Source organism: Muscardinus avellanarius (genome assembly GCF_963383645.1).
Source record: "Muscardinus avellanarius genome assembly, chromosome: 2".
NCBI lineage: Eukaryota > Metazoa > Chordata > Mammalia > Rodentia > Gliridae > Muscardinus > Muscardinus avellanarius.
Window position 1 is genome coordinate 100,006,818 of NC_137787.1, and position 12,910 is coordinate 100,019,727.

A 12,910-nucleotide genomic window follows, 5' to 3' on the forward strand; every position below is an offset into this window, starting at 1 on the left:
TATTAAACTCAGTGGTATTCTACCCCTGAGCTACACCTCCAGCTCTTTTTGTTTTTTGGTTTTGAAACAAATTCTCACTAAGTTGCTGAGAGCCTCATTAAGTTGCCAAGGCTGGCCTCGAACCTGTCATCCTCCCATCTCAGAATTATAGGAGTGCACCATCACACCCAGCTCACTTGTTCAATTTTGTTTCAGTATCAGTATAAATGATAAACTCACTGAAAGACTCTTTTCATTGAAAAGCCCAAGGAAGTTCAAGAGCAGAGGCACATTTATATGTGAGAACAATGTCCCTTGGGAGTCTCTGGTGTTCAGAACTCTATCATTCAATGTGGCTTCAGGTGCTAGATGGGAAGTGTCCTTGGACTAGCTGAGTACCTTTGCCCTTAGCAACTGCAGAACAAACATGATTTCCAGCTCATTCTTAGGAGTTCCACCTGGTCACTTTGCCTAAAACAAACCAGTTAATGCCAAATGTTTAAAAGCTTAGCAGTAGATCACTATTTTTTGGTTTTGCTGTGTGTGTGTGTGTGTGTGTGTGTGTGTGTGTGTGTGTGTGTGTGTGTGTTGATCAGGGATGAAATCCAGGGGCATTTTGCCTCTGAGCTACACTCCCCCGGGCCTATTTTATTTTATTTTGAAATAGGGTCTTGCTAGGTTGATGAGAGTCTCACTACTTGCTGAGGTTGTCTTGGAACTTGCATTCCTCCTGTCCCAGCCTCCCAAGTGTTGAGATTACAGGCATGTGCCACCACACCTGGCCTTCTTTTTTTTTTTTTTCTTTTTTTTTTCTTTTTTCTTTGTGGTACTGGGGATGGAACCCAGGGACATTCTACCTCCCAGCTACAACTCCAGCCCTATTTTTTATTCTTTATTTTGAAATTAGGGTCTCACTGTGTTGTAAAGGGCCTCACTAAGTAGCTAAGGCTGTCCGAGAACTGCGATCCTCCTGTCTCAGCCTCCCAAATGCTGGGATTAAATTCATGAGCCACCATGCTGTCTCAGCTGCAGTGAGATGAGCAGATTTGGTTTTTATTGAACCAGAATCTCTTGGTAACTCTGTGTGTGTGTGTGTGTGTGTGTGTGTGTGTGTGTGTGTGTGTGTGTGTGTTTACTGGGGATTGAATCCAGGGGCATTATACCTCCAAGCTATACCCTCAGCCCTGTTTTTTATTCCTTATTTTGAAACAGGGTCTCACTGAGTTGCAAAGAGCTCACTAAACAGCTGAGGCTGTCCACTTCGATCCTCCTGTTTCAGCCTCCCAAATGCTGGGATTACAAGCGTGTGCCACCACGCCCAGCTCTTGGTAACTTTCAGTTCTTCACAGAATTTAAGGTTTGGTAGGTGTTCAAATGTTGGTTGATTGAACTTCAACTCTCTTGCTCAAAAGCCACAAACTCGAGGTCTGTGTATTTCTTTTCCTTTCCTTCTTTTCTTTTTTGAATAATAACATTTGCCACCAAAACCTTTACCTTATTTAAAACATCCATTCTGTGAATTCTTGTTTTCTCACATCTCTTCCTGTGAAAATTATTGTCTTTACTGAGATCCCAGATTAGCTCAGGAACATCTGACACACTTGAGCTGGTTTAGAGCCTAGAGCTAGATCTTCCTGTGAAATTGTTGGTGATGAATTTTATCAACACACAATATTGTGTTTCTTCTCGACAGAAAGACATGCTGAATCATTGCTTGACATTTGTCATGATACAAACTCTCCACCAACGGATACGATGACAATTACCCAAAATCGCAACATAGTCTTGCAAAGCCTCAGTAGCAGCGAGGTAAGATGCTCCCTTCAAACCAACCAACCAGATACCCTGCTCCATCTTCCCGCTTCATTTGTGTTGCTCGAGTATTTTGTAATAATCATATATTATGATTGGACTTAATACAATCATTAAAGAACGAAAGCACAATTTGTAAGGCACTCTTCTGAGACTTCCTCTCTGAGTAGTAATTAGCTAGTCAACTCTGAGTCTCATGCACTATGTGTGGGGGTGGGGAGCATGGGTCTGTGTTAGTCAGTTTGGGCTGCTATAACCGTACCAAAGCCAGAAAGCTTAGGAACAACAGAATTGGTTTTTCACTGTTCTGGAAGCTGAAAGTTGAAGAACAAGATAAACCCAGCCAGGTCTGGTAAGGGCCCCTTTTGGGCGGCAGGTGGCCAACTAGATGAGGATGGAGAGAGAGCTAGCCAACTCTCCTTCTCTCTCGGGTCTCTCTTATTATTTATTTATTGCAATATTGGGGATGGAACCCAGAGGCATTCTATCTCCAAGCTACACTCCCAGCCCTATTTTTTATTCTTTATTTTATTTATTTATTTATTCATTCATTTTTTGGGGGTGTGTGGTACTAGGGTTTCTAGAAACCCTTCTACCTCCGGGCTACACTCCCAGCCCTATTTTATACTTTTTTATTTGGAAACAGGGTCTCTTGGCTGGCTTCGAACCTGTGTGTACCTCTTGTTTCTGCCTCCCAAGTGTGGGTATTACAAGTGTACACCACCATGCCTGGCTATTTTATTTATTTATTTATTTTTATTTTTCGGCGGTACTGGGAATGGAACCCTTCTGCCTGCCTCTGGGCTATACTCCCAGACCTATTTTATATTTTATTTGGAAACAGGGTCTTTTAAGTCAGCGAGGCTGGCTTCGAACCTGCGTGATCCTCCTGTCTCCATCTCCCAAGCGCAGGGATTACAAGCGTGTGCCACCACACCTGGCTTTATTCTTTATTTTTGAAACAGGGACTTACGGAGCTGCAGCTGAGGCTGGTCGTGAACCTCGATCCTCCATTCTCAGCCTCCCAAAGCTTCCCGAGTGTCTTATCAGAGTGCAAAGTCCATTATGAGGACTCCACCCTTGTGACCTAATTACCCCCTAAAGGTTCTGTTCCTAATACTTTGGGAGTTAGAATTTCAAAATATAAATCTAAGTGGGAGACAAAAAGTCAGTCTGTCCATTACTCTGTGTGTATGTGTGTGTGTGTGTGTGTGTGTGTGTGTGTGCGTGTGTGTGTGCACATGTGTGTGTTCAGTACCATGGAATATTCTTGCAGCCGAATCAATACTAAATAACATGTTACATAATTCCACTTGTTTAAACAGTCTTTCAATTTTCATCAATATTGTATTACTTTTATTATTTTCAGCTTAGAAACATCTCATTGCTTTGTATTTTTATAGCTTTTTACGAAGTTTGGTACCATTCCAGCTTCCTATTTGTGTTTGTTTTCCTTCGTTTTTGTGGTATGGGGATGGAGCCCAGGGACATCTTACCTCTGAGCTACAACCCCAAGCCTATTTTTTAGTCTTTTGTATTTTTTGAAACAGGGTCTCACTGAGTTGTGTAGGGCCTCCCTAAGTAGCTGAGGCTGTCTGCACACAATGATCCTCTGGTCTCCACCTCCCAAATACTGGGATTACAACCTTGTGCCACCAAGTTGGCTTTATTTTTATTTTAAAAGAGGGTCTCGCTAGATTGATGAGAATCTCACTACTTGCTGAGGCTGTCTTAGAACCTGCAATCTTCCTCCCAAATACTGGGATTACAAGCATACACCACCACAACCTGAGCTTCCTATTTGAATATTCATTCTATTTATTTCTGTGTTTGTTTGTTTGCTTGTTTATTTATTTATTTATTTATTTTGGTGCTGGGAATTAAATCCAGGGGCATTCTACCCCCAGCCCATTTTAGTATTTTATTATTTATTTATTTAATTTTTGCAGTACTAGGGATGGAACCCAGGGGCATTGTACCTCTGTGCTACAACCCCAGCCCTATTTTTTATTCTTTATTTTGAAGCAGGGTCTCACTAAGTTACGGAGAGCCTCACTAAGTAGCTGAGGCTGTCCGAGAACTGCGATCCTCTGGTCTCAACCTCCTGAATGCTGGGATTACTAGCATGTGCCACCACGCCCGGCTTTGTTCTTTATTTTGAAGCAGGGTTTCACTGAGTTGCACAGGGTCACACTAAGTAGTAGCTGAGGCTATCCGCAAACCACAATCCTCCTGTCTCAGCCTCCCAAATGCTGGCATTACAAGTAGGCAACATCATGCCTAGCCCCATTTTAGTTTTTATATTGAAACAAGCTTTTGCTAAATTGCTTACAATCTTTTTTTTTTTTTGGTGGTACTGGGGTTCCTGGAAGCCCTTCCTCCGGGCTACACTCCCAGACCTATTTTTACATTTTTATTTGGAAACACGGTCTCCTAAGCCAGTGCGCGCGGCTGGCTTCGAACCTGCGCGATCCTCCTGTCTCTGCCTCCCAAGCGCGGGGATTACAAGCGTGCACCACCATGCCTGGTGCTTAAGGTTTTATTATTTTCTGAGACTGACCTAGAATCTGTGATCCTCCTGTCTCAGCCTCCCAAATACTATAAAAGCTATTTTTAATTGGAAATTTGCCTCAAATATCTGGAGATCCTTGGCTATTGATTTACATTTAAGAAGTAGACACTAAAATCTGTGTAGAAACTCTGCACATGTTGCAGTTTATCTATTGTTGGGCTGCACTGGAGTTGGTCTGATAGTGAGATTTGGGGGGGGGGATTGGAGGAGAACTTAGAAGTGCTAGTATCTGCAGGCCTATTCTCTGGAGTCATTAAATATCTCCTAATCTTTTTGGCTCAGTGGTGTAGATTGGCTGCTGGCTAGGTACGAGCTGGGTCAGGAAGGAGGATGAATAGTCTTTCTGCCAGTGTTCAAACTGAAGGCCTCCACTGTGAGGCCTCGCTCCCACTCTTCACTAAGGTCACTAAGTCCAGACCCTTCCTGACAAAATTGTCCCAACTATGTCTTCCTGCCTTCTGCGAGGGTGCAGGCAGCGGGTGGTGTGGTTACACACAGTGGGGTAGAATGTCAGAGAGCTCTCTGCTCCTTTGACTTTGTCTCACCTCCTGCTAATAACACTCCCACTTGTGTAGCAGCCGGTGCCTGGAACTCCCGAGCTTTCCCATCATTCTTTGCACACACCACCTTACTTCTCATCATTCTCTCTTCTGTGGACAGTTAGATTTTACCCTGCTCTATCCTGCCAAGTCCTTTACTACTCTCTGTCCACCTTCTGACATCATAATTGTGATCTGGATTTAGCAATGTATCCCAAATTTCTTTGAATCTAAGATACAAGCGATTATAAAATAAACTGCCACCACGCTGGGCCTGGTAGCGCACGCTTGTAATCCCTGCGCTTGGGAGGCAAAGACAGGAGGATCGCACAGGTTCGAAGCCAGCCTCACTGGCTTAAGAGACCCTGTTTCCAAATAAAAATATAAAATAGGTCTGGGAGTGTAGCCCGGAGGTAGACGGGCTTCCAGGAACCCCAGTATAACCAAAACAAACAAACAAAAACAAAAAAACAGAATAAAGAGCCAGGCGTTGCTGGGCATGGTGGCGCACGCTTGTAATCCCCGCGCTTGGGAGGCGGAGACAGGAGGATCGCGCTGGTTCTGAGCCAGCCTTGCTGGCTCAAGAGACCCTGTTTCCACATAAAAAAGTTAAAAAATAGGTCTGGGAGTGTAGCCCGTGGGAGTGTATCCCAGAGGTAGAAGGGCTTCCAGGAACCCCAGTACCACCACCAAAAAAAAAAAAAAAAGAGCCAGGCGCGGTGGTGCACACTTGTAATCTCAGCATTCAGGAGGCTGAGACTGGAGGATCGAGGATCGTGGTTAGCGGACAGCCTCAGCTACTTAGTGAGGCCCTCTGCAACTTAGTGAGAGCCTGTTTCAAAATAAAGAATAAAAAATAGGGCAAGGGGTGTAGTTCGGAGGTCAAATGACCCTGGGTTCCATCACCAAACCCGTAAAAAACAACAACAAACAAACAAACAAACAAAAACAGAATAAAAACTAGGGCTGAGGGTGTAGTTTGGAGGTAGAATGACTCTGAGTTCCATCCCCAGTCTGAAAAAAAAAAAAAAAAGAATTTCTGCTTGCTTGATAAAAGATTAAAGAGATTTTTTTTTCTTTTTTTGGTGGTACTGGGGGTGGAACCCAGGGGCTTTCTACCTAATACTCCCAGACCTATTTTATATTTTATTTGGAAACAGGGTCTCACTAAGTTGCTGAGAGCCTCACTAAGTAGCTGAGGCTGGCTTCGAACCTGTGCGATCCTCCTGTCTCAGCCTCCCAAGCGCAGGGATTACAAGCATGCACTACCACACCTGGCTCTAAAGAGATTTTTTTAAAAAACAACAAGTCAAAAGCCGGGCGTGGTGGCTCACACTTATAATCCCAGCTTTTGGGAGGCTGAGAAAGGAGGATTACACTGGTTCAAAGCCAGCTTTAGCTACTTAGTGAGGCTCTCAGCAATTTAGTGAGACCCTGTTTCCAAAAAAATACAAACTAGGTCTGGGAGTATAACCCGGAGGTAGAAGGCCCCTGGTTTCCATCCCCAGTAACACACACACACACACACACACACACACACACACACACACACCAAACAAAAAAAAAGAAAAAAACAAGTCAAGCCGGGTGTGGTGGCTCACTCTTGTAATCCCAGTGCTTGGGATGCTGAGACAGTAGGATCACATAGGTTCGAAGCCAGCCTCAGCTACTCAGTTACTTAGTGAGGCTCTCAGCAATTTAGTGAGACCCTGTTTCCAAATAAAGTATAAGATAGGTCTGGGAGTATAGCCCAGAGGTAGAAAAGCCCGTGGGTTCCACCCTCTGTACCACACACACACACACACACACACACACACACACACACACACACACAAGAAAGAAAAGAAAAGGGAAAAAAAACAAGTCAAGTTCTTCTTCTTATTGATTAGGAGAAAACATCTGGATCACATATCCAGAATATATAAAAAAAATTCTCTAAACCCAACAGTAAGAAAACAAACCACCCAACTAAAAATGGGCAAAACAATTTGGGAGTGGTGGTGCACACCTGTAATCCCGGTACCTGGGAGGCTGAGACAGGAGGATTGCAGGTTTGAGGCCAGCCTGAGCAACTTAGCAAGACTCTGCTTCAAAAATAGATATGTTTCTTCTCCTGGAAAGCACCAAATGGCGGGTGATGCCAGTGCAGCAGGAGACCCCAACGGCCTTGGTGGCTTCCACGGAGGCTTCAGTAGAGACCTCCAAGGCCACAATTTGGCCGTGGTTGCTGTGGGTCACGGTCTCAGAGCTCGTGGGGGCAAGGCTGAGGACGAGGAGTGGATCCCCATCGTGCAGCTGGGTTGCCTGGTTAAGGACATGGAGATCAAGTCCCTGGAGGAGATTTACCTCTTCTCCCTTGCCCATCATGGAGTCTGAGATCATGGACTTTTTGGGGGGTTTATCACTAAAGGATGAGATTTCGAAGAACATGCTTGAGCAGAAGTAGACCTGTGCTGGCCAGCGGCCCAGGTTCAAGGCATTTGTCGCCATTGTGGACTACAGTGGTCACGTTGGCCTGGGTGTCAAGGGCTCCAAGGAGGTAGCCACTGCTATCCCAGGGGCCATCCTCTTGGCCAAGCTCTCCATCATCCCCGTGCAAAGAGGCTACTGGGGGAACAAGATCGGGAAGTCCTCGCTGTCCCTTGCGAGGTGACAGGATGCTGTGGGTCGGTGCGGGTGTGCCTCATCTCTGCCCCCAGGGGCACTGGCATCGTGTCAGCCCTGTGCCCAAGAAGTTGCTGCTGCTGACCGATACTGATGGCTGTGCCACCTCTGCCAGGGGCTGCATTGTCACCGTGGGCAACTTTGCCAAAGACACCTATTTTTTGGGGGGCGGGTCTGGGAATGGAACCCACGGGCATTCTACTTCCGAGCTATACCCCCAGCCCTATTGTTTATTCTTTGTTTTAAAGTAGAGTCTCGCTGAGTTGCAAAGGACCTAAGTAACTGAGGCTATCTGTGAACCGAGATCCTCCTGTCTCAGCCTCTCAAATGCTGGAATTACAAGCGTGCGCCACCACGCCTGGCCCAAGGCCACCTTTGATGCCATCTCAAAGACCCATAGCTACCTGACCCTCAACCTCAAAACCTTGTTGGTTTTGTTACAGTATTGAAGATTGTATTGTTTTGAGTATCAATATTACATACAAGCTGGCCATAGTGGAGCATGCTTGTAATCCCAGGACTTGGGAGGCTGAGACAGGAGGGTCCCAGGTTTGAGGCCAGCCCCAGAAATTTATTGAGGCCCTCCACAACTTAGTGAGATCCTGTTTCAAAAAAAGAATTAGGGATGGGAGTGTAGCTCAAAGGTAGAGCAGCCCTGGGTTCTACCCCCAGTACCACAGACAAAAAGTTACAAGGAAATAGAAATAAGTACCTGGAGACCAATCTCTAACGTTAGTGCACGCATGCCTTAGAAGTTAATTGACACATTTGGATATGGTTGCAAACCCCTGTAATTCTACTACTTGAGAGGCTGAGATAGGAGGATTGCAGGTCCATGGCCAGCCTCAGCAATATAGTGAAGCCCTCTGCAACTTAGTGATATAGTCTGTTTCAAAATAAAAAGTAAGCTGGGTATGAGAGCACATCCCTGTAATCCTAGTACTTGGGAGGCTGAGACAGGAGGATCACAGGTTCAAAGACAGTCTCAGCAAATAGTGAGACCCTGTTTCAATATAAAAATTTAAAAAATAGGACTGGGGTGTAGCTTGGAGAATGTTCCTAAATTCTACCCCCAGTTCCAAAATAAAGAAACAAATAAGTAAGTAAATAAAGTAAAATAGGGCTGGGGGTGTGGTTCAGCAGTAAAATATCCCTGGGCTCCATCCCCAGTACCACATACACACACAAAAAAAATTACTATAATACATATATATATATATATATATATATATATATATATAGTATATGGTACTGGGGTTCCTGGAAACCCTTCTACCTCCGGGCTACACTCCCAGACCTATTTTATTTTTGGGAACAGTCTCTTAACCCAGTGAGGCTGGCTTCAAACCTGTGCGATCCTCCTGTCTCCGCCTCCCGAGTGCGGGGATTACAAGCGTGCGCCACCACACCCGGCTTACTATGGTATATTTAAGCTATTTTCTACCTAAAAGGACAACAAAATCCCTTTGTATTAGTACATTTTTTTTCATGCAGCTTCAAAGCATTTTTATGTTTTGAACTTTCACTGTATATATTTTTTCTTATTGTGTTGAACTACACTTCGAACTCACTTTTGAGGGTAAAATAGGCTTTTTCACTATTGGACTTGTTTTCTCTGAAGTTCAGGCTGCAAACCCCAAAGTCATACTCTGCTCTTCCCTTGAGTGGAGCCTTGAGTGTCTCTTTTTGTTCATCTAAAATCGATTTTTCTAGTGTCTGTATACAAGCAGCTGCCTTGCTTGGAGGACTGCTCCTGAGAGGCTCTTTTTACACTCTCCCAGTTTGGTTTTGCTTTGTTTCTGCTTCAGCTGAAGAGAATCTTCTTTCCAAATGGAGATGTGTGGTTCCTAGGCCGCTTTGCAGTCGGAGGCCTCTGCCCTGTCCCTCGCCATCTTCCATATGTCGTGGTTTATGAAACCCATCTGTGTCTGGGATTTGCTCAAGTTTTCTCTCCTTCACTCACGAGTAAATGTCAATATTTCACTTCTCTTCCTTGTGGGCCCAAGTATATCGTGAAGCCTGTTGTGATTAGCATTCTAGAAGAAATTAGAAAATCCTCAGTGGCTTCGGTTTTAGTATTTTTCTCCATGACCACCTTCAAAGTAGGTCTTATTCCTTGTATCCTTTTTGTTTCTTATGTTTATGGTTTTAAAACTTATTCCAAGGCAGGAATTTCTGTCAGGCCCTCATATGCATTACACATCTCTTTTTTTTTCCTGTCTAAAACTTATAACTTGGAACCCAGGTGCATTCGACCTCCGAGCTACACCCCCCAGCCCTATTTCTTATTCTTTCTTTTGAAACCAGGTCTCACTGAGTCGCAAAGAGCCTCACTAAGTAGCTCAGGCTGTCCGCGAACCACGATCCTTTAGGTCTCAGCCTCCCAAATGCTGGGATTACAAGTGTGCGCCACCACGCCCGGCCTTTTCTTTCTTCTTTTTCTTCTTCTTTTTTTCCCCTTATTTTATTTTGTGGTACTGGGGATGGAATACAGAGACATTCTACCTCTGGATTTATTCTTTATTTTGAAACAGGGTCTCATTGAGTTGCAAAGGGCCTCACTAAGTAGCTGAGGCTGTCCATGAACTGCATCCTCCTGTCTCAGTCTCTCGAATGCTGGGATTACAAGCGTGTGCCACCACGCCCGGCTCAAATGTTTTTCCTATTCATTTTTTTTTTTCTTTTTGGTACTGGGGATTGAACCCAGGAGCCTCATGCCCCGCCTGTTTTATTTTTTATTTTGAAATAAGGTCTCACTAAGTTGCTGAGGCTGGCCTCAAACCTATGATCCTCTGTCTCAGCCTTCCAAGTACTAGATTTACAGGTGTACACTTCCATGCCCAGCTTCTTTTCTATTCATTTTTCTCACTGCTATTGATTTTCTTCTTTCTAGTTCTTGTTGAAATTCTTTGTTTCAAACTCTTCATGGTAGCAAGATAGCAGAATGATTATAAGTTCTAGAAGCAGCCTTCAGAGTCTGGCTCTACCACTGGCTGGCTGTGTGACCCTGGGTAATTTATTCAACTCCTCTGGGCCTGATGTGTACAATGAAAATAATCATTCTTACCTTTAGAATTGTTAAGATAAAATGAGATAACTTATGGAAGGTGTATAGAACAATGCCCGGCACTGTCTATGTCAATGCTTGCCCCCTGGTATGTGTCTTGCATGTAGGGAACCTCTACTCTGCTGTTTTTCAACTTTTCCTGAAGAACCACCTGATAAATGAACACAGCAGTTGAAATGGACCACAACTAGAAACCTAACTAGAAACTTGGCAGGCGAGCCAGCTGTGTATTTAACACTTCTAAATGAGGGCTGCTGTTTTCTCAAAGTTTGGCATACAAAATTTTATTGTATCACTTAACTATATGTAATGGTAGAAAAATGTTCTGAGGTCTCCTAGAATATTCTAGAATGAGTATCTGAGTGAAAAAATACGCTTAAAAGAAAATTTCAAATGGCCCACGAACATCTAAAACTCTAAATTATATTAATCCAAATATGTACCTTCAATAAGATGGTCAATCTCATATGTTACATTAATAAAAATGAAAAGCTATGGTGATTGGTAGAGGAGACATTTAATGAAACACATACGGCTGATGGATTATAAATAAGTATACACTTTGCTTAAAGCAGTAGATGTGAAAAAAAATTTTTAAAGGGCTGGGGAAATAGCTCAGTGCTAGAATGCTTGCCTAGTATGCACAAGATCCTGGTTCAATTCCCAGTACTACAAAAAAAAAAAAAGAAAGAAAGAAAGAAAAATCAAACTCCTTAAAAATGTTCATGCTCTTTGGGTTAATAATTCCACACCTAATAATCTACTCTAAAAAAAAACAAAAAACAAGATTGGGCCAGGCATGGTAGGACACGCTTCTAATCCTAGTCTTTGGGAGGCTGAGACAGGAGGACTGAAAACTTTGAGGCCAATTTTGGCAACCTACCAGGGCCCTCAGCAATTTAGCAAGACATTGTTTCAAAAATAAATAAATGGCCGGGCGTGGTGGCGCACACTTGTAATACCTGCGCTTGGGAGACAGAGACAGGAGGATCGTGCAGGTTCCAAGCCAGCCGCGCTGGCTTAAGAGACCGTGTTTCCAAATAAAAATATAAAAAATAGGTGTCTGGGAGTGAGCCCGGATGTAGAAGGGTTTCCAGGAACCCCAGTACCACCAAAATAAATAAATAAATGAAGCCGGGCGTGGTGGTGCACGCTTGTAATCCCAGCATTTGGGAAGATGAGACAGGAGAATCGGGGTTTATGGACAATCTCAGCAACTACTTAGTGAGGCCCTTTGCAACTCAGTGAGACCCTCTTTCAAAATAAAGAAAAAAAATATAGGGCTGGGGGTATAGCTTGGAGGTAGAATGCCCCTGGGTTCCATTCCCAGTACTGCAAAAATTAATTAATTAATTAATTAAATAAATAAAATGAAATAAAATAGAGCAGGGGTGTAGCTCAGAGGTAGGATGCTCCTGGATTCCATCCCTACTACCACAAAAAAAATGGAAGAAAGAATGCAAAATTGGGATATTAATTGCAAAGACATTCATAGCACTATGGGTAATAATGAAGAATCAAAAACTGCTTAATAATCCCTATGGGTCTTATGTTGTAAAATTTATTGGACTTATAGTCACTATTATGACCCTTAGAAAGATGTTTATTTAAGAAATGAAATTTGAACTACCATTAAAATGTTATTTTCCATTTGGGAGGCTGAGACCAGAGGATCGTGGTTGGCAGACAGCCTCAGCTACTTAGTGAGGCCCTCTACAACTCAGGGAGACCCGGTTTCAAAATAAAGAATAAAAAATAGGGCAGGGGGTGTGTAGCTCAGAGGTCGAATGCCCCTGGGTTCCATCCCCAGACCTTCAAAAATATATATATAATGTTATTTTCTTAATAAATTGCTTATAAACTAAAGCGCTTTCTTTTTAGTGTTGAAGAAAAGAGGTTTGTTTTGATTCACAGTTCTGGTCCAAGGGCACGTCTGATGACGGCTGTGTTGCTGGCAGAGTCCCCAGGCAGTGCAGGGCATCACGTGAGAGACAGGAAGGGCTTAGGCTTCTCTCCAGTTTGAAAAAGCCACATGCAAAATTACATGATGCAATTAGATTTTTAAGTGCTTAGAGTAAAAGAAAGCTATTTTCTATGTTGACAGGGTTTGCTTTTTTGTTGTTGGATTATGGGTAATTTTTTCTTTTCTCTTTCTTTTTTTTGGTACTGTTGCATTCACCTCTGAGCTACACTTTCAGCCCTATTTTATTGTATTTTATTTTATATTTATTTATCTTTTTTTCTTTTTTTGCAGTGCTGGTGATGGAACCCAGGGAC

General features: G+C 43.4%; 1 protein-coding gene and 1 pseudogene across 2 annotated transcripts in view; both read left to right on the forward strand.

The window, feature by feature from the left end:
- MAP3K19 (mitogen-activated protein kinase kinase kinase 19) overlaps positions 1–12,910 on the forward strand; it is a gene marked incomplete at both ends in the record, with an annotated part of 80,863 nt that overhangs the window by 14,360 nt on the left and 53,593 nt on the right. Inside the window, one exon of the mRNA XM_080689399.1 lies at positions 1,673–1,788. Within this exon, the coding sequence (XP_080545525.1) occupies positions 1,673–1,788 (116 nt within the window). The remainder of the gene's footprint in view (positions 1–1,672; positions 1,789–12,910) is intronic.
- LOC308279851 (small ribosomal subunit protein uS5-like) lies at positions 7,030–10,808 on the forward strand (annotated as a pseudogene). The gene is made up of 2 exons: positions 7,030–7,734; positions 10,741–10,808. The product of its transcript is annotated as a small ribosomal subunit protein uS5-like (transcript).